The following is a 16,336-nucleotide window of genomic DNA, read 5'->3' as shown; positions in this document are numbered from 1 at the left end:
ATTTTACAATGTGATCCCGAGTATGATGGTTTTTTTCCTAAAAGAAGTACTGAGACCCAGCAGTCCTTCACAGCAGAATGAGTTCCTCACTTTTAGCAATGCAGAAATGCTCCCAGGCTTCTCACAGCGTGTGGTATTAACCCATCTCATTTGGATAGTAGAAATCCAAACTTTGCATTGTCCCATGTAAGATATACACGTAATTACAGGTGCATAAACACACACACACACTCATGCCGGTTTGTTTGATGAAGGAAAAGAACCTCTGACATTCAACTCAACATGATAAATGCTAGCCTAATGAAAAAGTGGAGGAAGAAACTGGAAATAAACGCAGCTATTTGAACCATGCCTTTTAACCATGTTAGCTAATCTCTTTGAGGTGAAAATTCTTCTCTATGCTTCTTTCTTGTGGAGTCCATTTCTAAGAACTGTTTTTCGTTAGAAGAGAATTTCTTCCTAGATGGTGTTAGCTTGTAGGACACCTTGTTATTAGTTGCCCATCATGGGGGGATGAGATGTCACCCACCCCTGCAGTCGTTAGGTCCCTGGGGGCAGACTGGTGAGGACCGGGTGGTTATCACTCAGCTGGATCCCCCAGAGCATGTGGAATGAATTACTCACTGCTTAGAGTTCAACAACATATATCTATACATCTTTACCAGATGGCATAAAAATTTTATGATACAGAATGAGCTGAGGCCATTGATATGTTTAAAACAGAGTGATTTCAGCTAAGACCCAAAGCAGTAAAGTCTTAGAGAAACAAATGGAATTGTAAGACCTGGGATAAGCCCTTCGCCTTCGCTTTGTGTTACACAACCTGTTTGCTTTCCTCTTTCTGCTGTTGACTTTCCTTCCTATTAGCTACAATGATGGCTCCCCCTCTCCTTCTGGTCTCTGACTAAGCAGCCCTGGGATGCCTACTCTGATCCCCCTGTTTAAAACAGCTCTTCCCACCCAGCCCTCTGTCTTCTTTTGCTCTTTTATTTTTTCACCAGCTGACATTTTATGTTTTTCTTACTCATTTGTCTATTGTCTATTTTCTTCAACGTAAACTTATAAGTTGCATAAAACAAACATTTTTATATTTTCACTATTATATCCCCAATGCATAGAACAGTGTCTGGCATCTGGTAGAGTGCATCTTTGTTTGGTGAATTAATTTATTTGTTAGCTCATTACTTAGTTAATGAATTTCCATCTGCCAGTTCTGTCCTTGTGGAGCTTATAATCTAGTAAAATAATTGTAATTTACTGAGTGGTTACTAATAAATATACATATGCCATTTTATTTGAGCTACAGCCCATTTTATTTTATTTGAGCAGTAGCCCATTTTACAGATGAGGAAACAAACTTGGATGAGTCAGATAACTTGACCAAAGTTGGTACCTACCACCTTTCTTCAAAACCTAGTTCTTAACTGCCTTCCACTGAAATAACATTCTTCTATGCTGAACTTTAAATGGTACTCTATGCCCAAACACTATTTCAAATAGTTTAACTATATTTAAGTAATAACTCTTGACAAATAACTCCATGGTGCAGACCCAGAGCGAATCAAGCATCTCTTTTAAAATGAAAAATTTTAGGGACACTCATATCCCCTTTCTTTCCTGCTACTCCCTACCATCTTCCATATTTTCTCTCCTTTCTGAGGCTGCTTTGAATGTCTATCTTATTTTCCAGTGCAAGATGCTTTTTGATTTAACTTTACTTTCATCTAACTTTATTTTCTTTCTTGTATCTTATGTATATTTCCACTCCTCTTAAGTTCTGGTTTCAACCATTTCTTGAATTCCTTTTTTTTTTGGGGGGGGGGGTTCTTTTTTTCTCCCCTCTGCCACTAACTATATTTAGGACTAAACTATTTTGAAAAATATACAATAATTTACAAAAATAAACAAATCAGTATGACCACCAATAACAACTGCTTTATTTGATCTTGCTGTTTTTTCTGGCTCTACTCTTCTTCCTATTCTCTTCATTGTGACATATTTCAAGTGGTTTGTACCATAGTGATTAACTACTATTGCTTTTGCTTTTCACCAACTGTTTCCTTAGCCTGTTATCCTCACAGGGCAGTCCACATCATACTTGATCATCTAGTTGTTAAAATGATCTTTGCTCAATACCCTTAAACTTTCTCCCACTGTTTACAGTGATGCCCTCTGGAGCTCCAGAAAATATCCAGTTCCTGTTTCCATATTATAGCCCTTCAGATAGTTGTTGAAGGCAACCATAATTTCCCCCAGCCTTCTTGCTGCAAATTAAAAATCCCTGGACTTTGCAGGCATTCTTCAGTAACAGAGTTTTGAGGTATGTTACAACTCTGTAGGTTTCTTAATGTGTACCTAACTATTTCTAATTGCATTAAAAATCAGTACTATTGTACTATTTCTATTTAATGGAGGAAGTGTAACTTGCTTAGATCCCCTAGCTTTATTTCATTTTATCAGTGACTGTGTAGTATTCCTTTGTAGTATACAAAGGAATGAAACCACATATAATCTGACCCAAGCTGTCCCTTTGTTCTGATGCTAGCAAGGTCACATTGGTTTTTAAATATTATCCTACTTCTGGCTCTTAATATGTTACTACATATTAGTAAATTGTGTAGCTGGGTTTTTGAGCCTAGATACAGGAGATTGCACTTATTTTTAATTTTCAGTGTACTTGTTTCAGTCTGTCATCTTATCTAACTTTAGATCACAACTCTGCTTTCCAAATGGTAACAGTAACCACTTATGATTAACATACTGCTATTGACAGTTCCCTTGAAATCACTGACAAAAATTTTTTTTAAGATTTATTTTCTTTATTTATGCATACAAGAGCTGGGGTGTAGGCCAGAGGTACAGGGTGGGTGAGAGGATTCACTAGCAACACAGTGGGAGAAGAATAGGCAGATCCACTGAAATACACTGCTAAAGGGAGCAGTGGTCTAGACAGGAGAGGTCTGCTGCTCCATGTGGGTTAGCTCCCAGCTGGGGATCGAATTTGTGCTACATGGCTGGCCATAGCTTCATAGTGCTGAGACATAACCCCCTTGCACCACCTGGGAGTTCCACTGGCAAAAATCTTAAGGAATATATGGTATTTCATTTTCAAAAACAGTTGACACCCATCAACTTAAGCTTTGGCATTAACTCCTTTGAAAATGTGCTTAACTCACTGCTATCGTACCCTCCTTCTCTTGGGTCTAGGGGTGTGCCCTTGCTGTCTGGCAGTGGACCTCTTCCAGGGCACCCCTTTCAGTAATGCTTCAGCATGCACTTGGATGCCCTCAGACATCTCCACCTGCCACCTTTCCTTAGTCTTCCCTCTGCTCATCATGACCTGCAGGCTTTGGAAGAGGGAACTTAAGGCTATAATCATTTCAACCATTAATGTCCATGGCTGCTGTGAGAGCATCTCCCCTCTAACACATACAAACAGAGACAAAAAATTATGGGGAGGAGATGAGAATCAGAATAAATATAAGTGATTAAGAGTTAACAACTATGAGAACTGTGACTTTATTTGGAGGCACTATTTGAACTAAGAATTAAACAATTCTTCTGATGCCTAGGCTGTCCTCAGCCTCCTCTTCTCTTATGAAGACAAGAAGAAACTCCATTCAAAGCAAAGGTTATCCTGTGACTTCTTGTATATTTCCATCATGTTTGTACTCTGCCAGGAACTTACTGCCAGCAGAGAGAGGTGGAAGCCATCATGGAAGGTGACGAGGATGACAGAGGCTGCTGCTGCTGCAAACCAGGTCACTTGCCTCACCTGCTGTCCTGCAATGCTGCCTTCAATCTCCGCTGGCTCACCTGGGAGATCACGCAGACGCAGTACATCCTGGAAGGCTACAGCATCATGGACAACAACGCAGCCACCATGCTGCAGGTGTTTGACCTCCGTAGGATCCTCATTCGTTACTACATCAAGGTACTCCTCTTGGCCCCAGACACTTGGTAACTCTGTAACACTGGGCTGCTTGACAGACTCTTGCAAAGCTTTGTAAAGAGCTAGATTGTGAAGCTTCTCCTAAAGCTCCTGAATCCCAGTGGGGTTTGGGAGCCATTAGTTTCATGAAAAGTCCTCAAGAGTTTTGGGTTAGCCTGAGGTTGTACCCCTAGTCATATTTTTTAAGCAAGATTGAATTAGGGAGCCCAGGAAGCTTCCTTGAAGAAGGAATTAGTGCAGGAAAACAGGGTATATTCTGAGGAGGGGTCAAAAATTGGGGAACAAGAGGCTCAGAAAACTATCCAATGAACTGTTTGGGGACTGAGTCTAAGAAGAAAGTAAAAAAGGGATTTATTGAGTCATTTGGAGAATGACTTATCAAGGGGTTCAAGGGAGAACGTAGATGAGAAGCTATTGGGAAACCTGAAGATGCACTTGGCAATATTAGTCAGGGTATGATCCCTTTTTTCTTTTCTTAATTGATGTGTAATTGACTTGTAATATTAGTTTCGGTGTATCCTATCATGATCCGATATTTGTATAAATTGTGAAATGATCACCACAATAATTTCTTAATCATAACCATACAGAGGAATGTTTTTTTTTCTTATAAGAACTTTTAAGATTTATGATCTTAACAACTTTAAAATATGCAATACAGTATTTTTAATCATAGTCACTGCTATATGTTACATTTGCCAAAATTATCTATTTTATAACTGGCAGTTTGTGCCTTTTGACACTCATCACCCATTTTGCCCACCCTAACTGCCTGTCATTGGCAACCACCAATCTGTTCTCTATGAGTTTGTCTCTTCCTTCTTTTCTAGATTCTGCATGTAAGTGAGATCATATGGTATTTGTCTTTGTCTCTCTGACCTATGTTGCTCAACATAATAACATCAAATTCCATCCATACTGTTGCAAATGGCAAGATTTCATTCTCTTTTATTGCTAAATAATATACTACTGTGTGTGTGAGTGTGTACACGTGTGTGTATCACATTTTCTTTATCCATTCATCAATAGACACTTAGGTTGTTTCTCTCTCTTACCCAGCTTTCTTTCGGTTTCTATTTGCATGGTATGTCTTTTGCTGTCCTTTCATTTTCAGTCCTTGTGTGTTTTTACTTCTGAAATAAGTCTCTTCTAGGCAGCATATAGATGAGTCTTCTTTTTTCATCTGTTCAGCTACTTAGTGTCTTTTAATTAGAGGATTTAGTCCATTTACATTTAAAGCAGTTATGATAGATAGGTACTTACTGCCATTTTGTTCATTGTTTTCCAGTTGCCCAGTCACATTCTAAAACTTGGCACTAGTAAGAAGTCTGTCTTCTAATGTGGGTCTGTTTCTTCACTTCTAACACAGCATAAGTTGCTCGTCATGATGGGGATGAGAAATGAAAGCATTCTGGAAATATTACCAAGCTTCAATGTTTACAAGTTACAGATGTCAATTTAGATGCTTTGCAAATGCTCTGCCTTAGAACCAGTATCATTTTTTAAGCTCATGACAAAAATTCAAAAATATAACTCAATGATACAATCAGGATTAATAATGACAGCCTTTTCTCCTCATTCATGTGGGTACTAATAACATGTTTTTTCAGTTACTTAGTCCCCATGTCTTCTCAGACTACATTCAGCTTCAGAAAATGTGCAGGTTTGGAGTAAGTCTCCTAGAGAACAAATAAGAAACTTGGCAAAAGAGGCAGAACTATAATTGGGGGAAGGGGCAGGCGAGGGCAACCGTGGCTGAGGATGTATGTGTGGTAGCTCCTATCTTGAAGGAGCATTTTACATGGTGGCAGCCCAAGATGGTGTGTGTGGTGGGTGGGGCGCGGGAAGAGGGTCCACATTTTAATGCCATTCAAAATCAGGAAGCTCATCCATCTGCCAGCTGAGTCTGACACAAGCAGAAATGGAGAAATACAAAATAAAAGGACAACATGCGTTCCAATCAACTAAAAAGGAAGATATTTAGAAATTTGGGATAGCAACCACATTGTGGGGAGCCCCAATGTTTTCAACAGTAAGGGTCAGTTCTACAGAAGACAGACTATGAAAGTCATAAGTTTAAATAACTTTTAACGATCACATCCCAAGTTGACTGCAACAAAAAATGTTTCTGAAACCTTTTTCTGTGTCAGAAAATTTATAACAGATTTAGCGGTTCATACTCACCACCTTGGTGTGTGCTAGAGAGATTCAAAATGTCACATCCAAAACTCACACAAAGCTACAGATGTTTTCCCCAACCATACATAAATTGGGGAAGATTTGGAAGTCCATCAGGGAGTTGTGACCTCTTGCCTCACAGTTCCATGGTTTGGTCCTCAGCCATTACAAATGAGATTGCAAAATGTTTTTCATACAGAGAACCAACTCTAAGCAAAATCAGTATATCAGGTGGCATTAGATTTGACTGTGGGTTATTAAATAACAAAGGCACACGTGCTTACACAGAAGTGTATTTCTCTGACATAAACGAAGGTGATATAGTAGCTCTGGTTCATGACATCCTCAGGGATCCAGATTCCTTCCAGCTCCCAGCACCACCATTTTAAGTTTCTTCCCCATCTTTGTGTTCCAAGATTTAACTCCAGGCTTAAATAGATGCAGGAAAGGACACAGAAAAGAAAGGCCAAGGGTATGCAGCAGCTGCCCCTTAAAAGGTTCCTGGAAGTTGTCACAGTATGCTCCTGCTGTATCTCATGGGCCAGAAGGTTGCCATATGGAATGTGAGTATGATGGTGTGCTACCTAGCGGAGCACCACTCACAAGCCAGGGCAGACTTATGACATCAAACTTCCCTGTAGGCTAGATAATCACAGATTTGCATTCTATTCGGAAATTCCAAGTGGGTCTGGGGAGAACCCAATCATCTGTATTTTTAAGTAAGTTTCCTAAGTGGTTTGCTATACAACTGAGTTTAGGAATCACCACAGACATTTTTGTGTTCCATGGAAAGAATATTCTTAAGGGCTTTCAGGAGAGGCTGAGATTTGGGGACAGATGGGAGCCCTCTTGTTATTTCACTGTTCAGGCTTAGTCTTGCAAGGCTTTCTCTGAACTTTCCTACCCTTTGGTGAGGAATAGCTCAGAATTTTATTCATTTCCCTGGTGTAGTTAAAGGAAATTTTATGAGTGCTGAACAGCTATTGGAAGAGGAGAAACAAGTATTTTAGGGTAAAAACAAATGAATATTTTCTTCTTAGGCTCTAAAAATTGCGTGGTAGCTCCGAATTGCTTCAAGTTTCAAGAGTTTGGTTTCATCCTTATTATTTTTTTAATGGACAGCTAAATTGAAAAGGAAGAATAGCTTGGAATAATTCCTTTACACAAAAGCATATTTTTTTAAAATCTCCTAATTAACTGGGTCAGTTTCCCCACCCTCTATGAATATATTTGAAATCATTTCCTTCTTGACAACTTGAGGTTTTCCCTGGTGCCTCCTCCGTCTCTCCTCCATTTATTAGTGCCTAAAACCCTCATAGCAGTCAAGAAATTAGCTGTCTGCCAGGGCCTGGTTTTCTGCTGCCATTGTTTCTGCCCAGCTCCTGTAGAAAGGAGATGTGCTTATCGCTGGCCTTGCAGAATGAAGAGTGAAAAACCTGGACATCTTGGTCTGCCTGCCAGGGCCCGTCCTAGAATGAGTCCTCTGATAGAATGTGCTGATCTACAATTAAAATGAGAAACCAGGAGAATCCCTGCTGGAGAAGTCAGATATGGTGAATTAATTCAGAAGAGGTCCCGCTTTCAACACAGATCAAGTTTTATGCACGCAGTTCCTTTTCACTGTCCTTACTTATTAGTTTTACTCAGTATCCTATTCATTCATCCTGACAGAATCTGAAGGATTTCACACTGTTCAGTGATGATGTGTCCTGACAGAATTTCTGCCTAAATAAAGTGGAAATCAGGTATTGCTTGTAACTAATTGAACTAGTTAGGATGGTTTTCTCCCACTGAGGGGAGTTGGTACTGATTCTCCTTACGTGTGGGAAAGCTTAGTCGAGCCAGGGTCCTGATCAAGAGTCAACACTGCAAGATTCTGTCAGACATCGGGGTGGAAGTTTTAACCTCTGGGATTCAGAGTCCTCATTAATTATTCTGACTTCATCCTTTGAGGGGTTATTTTAATTCCTCTGCAGAAATGAATGAGAAGGTAAACATTTGTCTTTCGATTTTTGTTTGTTATTCCTAGCTGGCACACGTGATTGGGACATATTGGAGAAAACTAGACCAGATGTTTGCTAGAACCAGATGTTTAGACAGTCCAAATTTTTTTCCCCTTTACAACAATCAGCTGAGAAATGAGATTTTTGGCCATGGTCACAGATCCACGTTTATCTGTGACTTGGGCTGACTACGTAAACTCTCTACCTCAGAGAAGCTTTAAATTATCCTGACAGGGGCCTCTCTGGTGGCACAAGAGCTTAAGCATAGCACTGTGAAGCTATCTGCAGCCTCTGCAGCACGAGTTTGATCCCCAGGTGGCCAGGGAGCTACATGGTACAGCAGACCTCTCCTATCTCGCCTGCTGCTCCCTCAGCAGTGTATTTCAGTCAGTCTTCCTATTCTGTTCCCCACACTGTCTCTGATGAATCCTCTTACCCCACCCCCTGCACCTCTGGCCTGTACCCCAGTTCTTGTATTCATAAACAAATTTCTTTTAAAAAAAATAAAATAAAATATCCTGCCAGTAAATAGACAATAGACAAGCATCTAGATTCAGAATTTACATTTTTGGTTATTAGATGTGCCCTCTGGTGACCAGCACAGACCCAGCTTTCTCCTGTCCCCCAACACCTAACCTTTCCAGAGATGCTGCTCGTGCCACCTACCCAGAGCCTCAAGCTAGTTGGATAGGTAAGTCAGAGATGCCAAAGGTACACTGTGTGCAGACTGTGTACTAAGTGCTTCGTATACATCATCTTGTTAGAGGGCAGGGGGAGGGGCACCCCAGACCTCACAAACCTGCCTGCTCTAAATAGGTTCTGCCATCCGCTGCATCAATACAAAACATATGAGACTTTAGTGGGAAGGAACTTTAATACAATTAGTGAACAACACAGGAAAGGCAAAGAATATAGTTTCTCAATCAAGCACCCAAAGTTACCCATCCCCTCATGGGTAAAAGTCTACCCAAATGGGATTGGCCCAGAGCAAGGCCCCAAAGCCTGCCACAAGTCTAAAGTATCTTCCAGTGGGGACCCACAGAAAAGGATCAGAAACAACCAGACAAGTCTGGGAGGAAAAGAGAAAAATCAAAATCAAGACAAAAATGGCCATTGTCACCTCCCCATGGGTCTCTCACACACATCTGTGTCACCCAGTCCATGACTAAAAGGCAAGCGCAGTTTCTTCATGTGTCTCTCAGCTCCTGTGCCTCCTCCAGGTCTCCTTTTGGCTCTCCATCCTGCTTCCTTCCTCCTCAGTCTCCTCTGCAGCTTCTTCTCTTCCCCGCTCAGCTCCACCCTTCTTTTAGGTGTGGCAGGAAACCTGGAACCTCCCCCTTTCAGGGGACCACCCTATTACAATCTCATTTTAAATTAAACAGTGATGGAAAATGGGCATCATTATCTCTCCTGTCTTTCCCACCTATTTTCAACTTCCTTTGGCCTCTTCTTCCTCCCTTCCATGGAAGGGATTTCTTAAGGTCAGCATCAATGTCTTGGGGTGTGTGCTATAGAAGCTGGCAGAATAGATCAACTACTGAGTCCACTTATTGCCTGTGGGCCAACTTTTCCTGCTCCCCCATTTTGGGGTCAGGTGTATCATGGAATCTAATAAAAACATGCCCAAAAGAGGGAAACTCACATGTTCTGAGCCACAGATTAGTCTTGACTGAGCTAGAGAGGCTGAGTCAGGAATTAGCCTTGTCTAGCCCAAACCCAGCCACCAGGTGTCTGTCTACTGGAAGCGGCCAGGGGGACGGGGCAATCTGCTTAGAAAAGAGCATTTTGGTGTCACCTTTAGGTGTCAGTCACCTAAACTGTGTTCATGTCCATTCCATAAGTGTACTATCTGTCTTTTCACTTGGAAAGGAGGTGTTTTTATAATCAGAGAAGCCGTCAGTGAAAGGTTTGATCTCTAGGGGCATCACTGCCTCCTGGCAGCAGACGCAGCCCCTCCTGTGGCTCCAGATTCCATGAGCTGCTCGCCATGCTTCCAGGCCCACCTCAGCCTCAGTGGCACCCGGCACCTCTTCCGATTTCCTGTGTGGTTGAAAAGTGGTGCAAGTTGGAACAGAGTCCTCAGCCACATACGAGGCTCCATTGCTGATGTATCACATCACACTTGAATTTCCATGGACTCTGTCACAGGATGGGTGATAGACTGTTGGAAGGAATCATATTTTCAAAAACTACAAGATGAATTTCACGAAAACTGTGACTCCAAATAATAAAGCCCAGGAGTAGCAGTTCTCCCAATTGGGGCTTACAGGTGAGGTGGCTGATAGGAGGGAGACATGGGTTATTTTTGAGCATATCACAGATTTCCACTGTGATATCTTGTTTTCTCTCTACAGAGTCTGGGCACCTGCAGCTGTGCACGTGCATTCTTTGTGTGTGTGTGTGTGTGTGTGTGTGTGTCTATGAGAGAGAGATGGAGAGAGAGAGAGTGCTCCAGGGAGTGTGCGCACATGAAAGAGGGGGATGGGAAGGGAGAGAGAGAGAGAGAATTCTACATAAGAATTATGGTGACTTAGTTCACTAAACACTGGTTGGGGCCCTGGATGAGGGTCTGCCCCAGTATTTTTCAGCTGGATCAGTCCAGCCCAGTGTCCCCAGAAATTGAAGGGTGTTTTCATGAGCTTCTCTCAGAAGGGATAGGGCTGGCTGCCATTCTTTCTCATCTCAGATTCTGTTCTGATACATTTATTAGCATTTTGATCTTCTCACTTCCCTCTTTCCTACAGTGACCCTTAAGAGTGGGCTTTTAAGAATGTCTTAAAATGCGGGTTCTATGCATTAAGATCTAGCAGGAAATACAAATGTTACCACATGGGGGGAATTTCATGTCTCATAGTTCCCTGATATTGATTTACCTTATGAAATATAATAAATAAGGAGTCGTTCTGGCTTTAGAAAGGCTATAAAGCCTCAAACTCTTGTTTTCTCTCTGCAGAGTATAATATACTACATGGTCACGTCCCCCAAACTCCTCTCCTGGATCAAGGATGAATCACTTCTGAAGTCCCTGCAGCCTTTTGCCAAATGGCATTACATTGAGCGTGACCTCGCAATGTTCAACATTAACATCGATGACGACTACGTTCCGTGTCTCCAGGGCATCACGCGGGCAAGCTACTGTAATGTTTATCTGGAATGGATCCAATACTGTGCGCGGAAGAGGCAAGAGGTGGGTAATGGAGGTTTGGGACTAGAGGCATTGAAAGGAAACTTAAAAAGCTTAGAAAGAAGGAACTTTGTAAAGCCCATCTCTTCCTTTAACTCTATGGCAGATTAATGTAGAGAAGAGAAAAAAAGCATTGGTATTAAGATAAATATTTATTTCACAATTAAACAGAATGGAAAGGATGATGCTTAGTGAAATAAGTCAGAGGAGAAAGACAAATGCTAGATAATTTCATTCATATGGGGAATATAGAGAAACAAAATAAAGGAACTCACAAAACTAAACCAAAATGAGCCCTATAATATGACTGTGAAACTGAGTCTATGGAAGGGAAGAGTGTGCATGGGAACAAGGAGGGAGGGGCCCAGTGGTCTCTGGTAAAGGGACAAGGGTGCTTTGGGCCTGGTGTGGTAACATATCTGAGGAGGTGTGATCCTATTCCCCTAAATCATATACAGTGTTGTAAATCGGTGTTACCTCAGCAACAAAAGAAATTTTTAGAAAATGTTTATGTACTATATCTCCTCCAAAGAAAAATTGGAGGTAGTTCCCTCTAAACTGTGCTCAGGGACAGTGCAGTTTTAAACCTCCATCAGCTTTATAAACTTGAAGACTTTGTTTCTCTGTTTAAAGTTACTTTTTGAAATTTCGGTGCCATGCTGAAATCTGGAGAATTTACTGGCCTCCTATTCAATCATGGACACGCAAATGCTGTTTAGCCAGCAGAGGTTCAAATTGCTTCCATAGTTGTTTTTCTTGTGTTGTTATTGCTTCTGTGCTGAGAACACTTCTAGAGATGAATGCAGGCTCTTAGAAATGAAACCAGGGCCGATGATAGCAAATAAAAAGAAGAGAAGGCCAGCCTAGGAGGACGAAGGGAAAGAAATCAAGTGGGGGGAATTGGTTTACTTTGCTTCTCGGGATCCGAAAACCTGATTCCAGGTGTTGTTGGTGGAGACAGTGGAGACTGTAGATTCAAACTGAAACACAACTTCCTCAGCAGCTGGTGAAGCATGTTGTCACATGACCTGTAGAAGGTAAACCAAGTAATGACACTAGCCCGTGTCCTTAACCTTTTCATGAGTGATTAAAAACAGGTGGTTGCTAGAGTAGAGAGCAGACTCTGCTTTCTCCAGATGCATCCAGGTCTTAACCCATGGGCCTCTTCTGGTGGCTGAGATATTCAAAACATCTATTGATATCCAAGGCTACCCGTGAGAGTGCATGCAATTTTTTGTACAAAAGATATTTTGATTTTAAATTTCTTCTCCATTCCCTCCACCTTTTGTAAGCTGACCTTGGATGGTCCCCTTAATTTACTTGTTGACTGGGACTTAGGGTCAGTTCAGTGGGCTCCTCATTATGGGGCGATTGCTTCCCTTACTTCTTTCTCCCTGTTAGACAGGCCTTCCCTCCCTCACCATGCCTCCCTCACTGGAGAATCTTAAAGTGTGCCTCTGTCTCACTGCAAGCTCTGACCACCTTCCTGACCTGAAGTGCCAGATTCAAAATTTCAAGAAATTGGCTCAGCAAGTCACATGTTATCCCCTTTCCTTCCTTAAAGTAGCTTCCCCGTTTTGAATTTTTTTTTTCGTGTCCAACATCCAGAGAAGCTGTTTTAGGAAGAAGAGTGATCCCTATCCCTGGGATCATTTTAGTGGGGACTAGAGGACCACAAGGGTCAATAGTACAAGACTCCTATAACCATACATTCGTATTTCTGTGTTGTGCATGGCAGAACCTGTGTTGAAAGCTGAACACCCTTGTTCTTTCAGCCTTCAAAGAACCTGGACAGTGACGAGGACTCTGCTTTGGTGACTCTGTCCTTTGCCCTGTGCATCCTGGGGAGGAGAGCGCTGGGGACAGCAGCTCACAATATGGCCATCAGGTACCTGGAGAAACAATTGTGATGGGCACCAATATTTGATATTTTGGACAGACCTTTGTCACATTCTTTATTTTAAAATTGGACTGCTTATACTTGTTTCAGATGATTCTTTCCATAACATATGTTGGATCACTGTGATTCTTTGGAATATTAGAATTGGAAATGGCATTAACATGGATTAATCTGGGAATTTGGGGCTTAGGGCCTTCTGTGTTACAAAGGTCCATGTAGATTTGCTGGGAAGATTAAATGAAATCATGCATATGAAGTATCTAACATGGTATATAGCAGAATCAATGCTCAATAAATGTTTGGTCCCTGTTCCTATTTTTCCTCAGAGGGGAAAAATCATCACATCTGTGCTCCATTTAAGATCCTTCTCTGCCTTTAGCTGTGGGTCTTTAGTTAATTGGATAGCCCTTCTGTTTTCTCAGCCTCTCTTGTTCTAGATCCTCCCCCTCTAGATGTTTATAGTCAACTTGCCTTTTCTTAGTGTAGAGGGCAGGCTGGACCACAGTGCAGGTTTTCTGATCCCATGCAGACCGGGTAAAGGAGGAGTCAGAGTCCTCAGTGGTTTTTTGCAGGTCTTTTATTGGGGTTCACCAGGCATATGGCAGGCAGGGGTACTGGGGGGCCAGGAAGCTGGCAGGCCTCCCAGCCCCCAGCAGATCTTCACTCTGGGCTCTCCGGCCTTCTCTCGGCTTCTGCTGCTGCTTTCTCAGCTACTTGCATCCCTGTGATGCCACCCTTAAAAAGCACAGTCTTTGTGCAGGTGTACCCACTTCAGGTGCCCGCCATCAGGTATGCATTCAGGATCACAGGGTTCCCTCATCTATCCTGATGGCGGGAGGGCAGAAAAGCCTGATACCTTTTACCTTACCCTACACTTAGGGAACAAAATAAAACCCTGTCTGGACCACTCACCCTCCTTCACCTGTCCCTCAGATCTTGTCTTATTCATAAACTAATTCTTAAACTTTCCCTCACAAATGAAAATAATAGCCCTTGCCCCACTGCTTCCCTGCCAGCTTGCTTCTGCTCCTAGCACTCCAGCGAAATTGTTCTTATGAATTTCATCAGTCACCCAGTCATCACCCAAATCCGTGGTCATCTCACAAACTCTTTTGGGATTTAGAGATCAGTGGTTCTTAAATCAGGGATTTTGGGATCAGTAGTTCTGCGGGCCTACCCCTATTAGTGCACATTAAAATCTTTTAAGGGGCATGTAAATATCCTGCTACCCAGGGCCTAAGCCAGTCCAGACCAAGGACATCAGAAACTCTGGGGGTAAACCACACACAGGGATTTTTTATAGTTTTCCCAGTGAGGCAGGCTGGATAGAACATATTGGGTAGCTGCAGGACAATGAAAACACTGCAGCCTTGCCAAAGTGAATGCCATAAGAATAGTGAAGTCGGTCAACATCAAGATGGAAGATGAGTCCCACCCCCAAACCTTGTTAATGCTCATTAGAAAGCTGGAAAAACCCACCCCAAACCAATGACACTTTCGGAAATGCCCTAATAAAGCCAAAAAGTGGGTGGCAACCCCATGGGGGGGGGGAGGAGAGAAAATACCTCCCCTTCTCTTTAAGGTGTTGAATATTCCACCCCGTCATTAAACCTCACGCCAATCCACCCATAAAACTGGGAAACCCAAACCCAGTTGGTCGCAACTTTCTCGAGTTTGCGCGCGTTTCTTCCTGCTATGCTTTCCCTTGCTACTAACGCCTGGTCTCTACAAACTCTGACTCCTGAATTCTTTCTTGGAACCAAGTCAAGAATCCGGTCAACCTCGGGTATAGGTCTTCCTTCTGTCATTTGAGGCCTCTCCCGCCATAACAGGGGGGGTTCAGTGTGCCCTAAGGTTGAGAATCACACAGGCCTAGGGAGCTTAAAAAAAGGGTGTGTCTTCTGCTGAGCCTCTTCTGGCTCCTTCTCTAGAGGGACTTTCTTCACTTTTTCTTCATTGCTTTTCTGATACAATGTTCTGTAAAAAGGGCTCTTTAGAGAACTTGAGTTTAGGAGGCTGGATTACAAGCTTCTTAAAGGCAAACCCCACTTGTATTTCCCCAACAGCCCTCCCAAACTCTGGCCAGTGGGTAAACCTTCCAGAGAACCTTGTTCCCCATGTTCTCAAATGCCCTGCCTGTGGGAGCACTGGGAGTCACTAGTGGTGGCAGGTTGTGGAAACACATCACTACGATAAGAGCTGAAAAAGTTGAGATGTGGTTGGGCGCTTTTCTTCATATCTTTGGAGCCAGTGGCCTCCCTCACTAAGAGGAAAAGAACCGAGGTAGTTAGAATGTGTGACATTGACTATTCTTTCAACTCTACATCTTAGATTTTCTCTTCTTCATAGAGAAATGCTAATGACCTAGCCTTGAAGTCCTGTGTTAATAGTTGTGTAGGGTAAATGGAAGTGAACAGATTTTTTCCCACCCTCCCGCCAGTAACATCAATGATTGACACCTGTGGTCTTGCACGCCTGCCTGATGGCGGCACCTGGAGTGTGGCGTAGATGTATGTGCGTGGGCACACCTGAGCCAAGAGACTCAGCATATAACGGTGTTGTCATAGGTGTGTGTGGGGGGCTGGCAGAGGACAGAGTGGCAGAGCACAGTAGAAGCCAGTGGAGAGACCACAGGAGAACTCCAGAGAGCCCAGGAAGAGTGAAGATTCGCCAGAGGGTAGGAGGTCTGCCAGCCTCCTGGCCCCCAAGCTTCCCTGGCTGCCCTGCACCTGGTTGCCTCGATACAAATGGTGTAGAAAGGTCATTAAAAGCCTGAAAAAGCCACCAAGGGCTCCAGGACTTTTCTTACCCCTCTTCCCAGATCTGTAGAGAACCTGCCCTGTGCCTTGCTGGCACTTCAGGATTGTTAAAGGAAAATTCTCTGGGGAAGGAACACTGGTTCCAGGCTTTGTCTTTCTTGCCCTCTGACTCAACCTTACACTAGATCCAGGCAAATCCCTCTGTGGTCATCTGGGAATAATTTGAGGTTTGTTTGAAAGGCTAACAGAAGTGTCTCCGTGGCCTTCGTACAAGGCATGTTGTGACTCTTCTAGGAGCTGCTTCTTACACAGTAAGGAGAATCTTCAGGTATTCGTAGCATCCAGGCAGATGGTCTTCTT

The 16,336-nt window shown here is 42.7% G+C and overlaps 1 protein-coding gene across 2 annotated transcripts in view; it reads left to right on the top strand.

The window, feature by feature from the left end:
- PCNX2 (pecanex 2) overlaps positions 1 to 16,336 on the top strand; it is a gene marked incomplete at its 5' end in the record, with an annotated part of 252,346 nt that overhangs the window by 213,079 nt on the left and 22,931 nt on the right. For both annotated transcript variants that reach the window (XM_084252977.1, XM_084252976.1), the window contains 3 exons: positions 3,681 to 3,934; positions 11,087 to 11,320; positions 13,093 to 13,205. In XM_084252977.1, coding sequence (XP_084109103.1) covers positions 3,681 to 3,934; positions 11,087 to 11,320; positions 13,093 to 13,205 — 601 coding nt within the window. The remainder of the gene's footprint in view (positions 1 to 3,680; positions 3,935 to 11,086; positions 11,321 to 13,092; positions 13,206 to 16,336) is intronic.

The sequence above is a fragment of the Talpa europaea genome (assembly GCF_964194135.1).
Source record: "Talpa europaea genome assembly, chromosome: 14".
NCBI lineage: Eukaryota > Metazoa > Chordata > Mammalia > Eulipotyphla > Talpidae > Talpa > Talpa europaea.
This window is presented reverse-complemented; position numbering and strand designations above follow the sequence as displayed.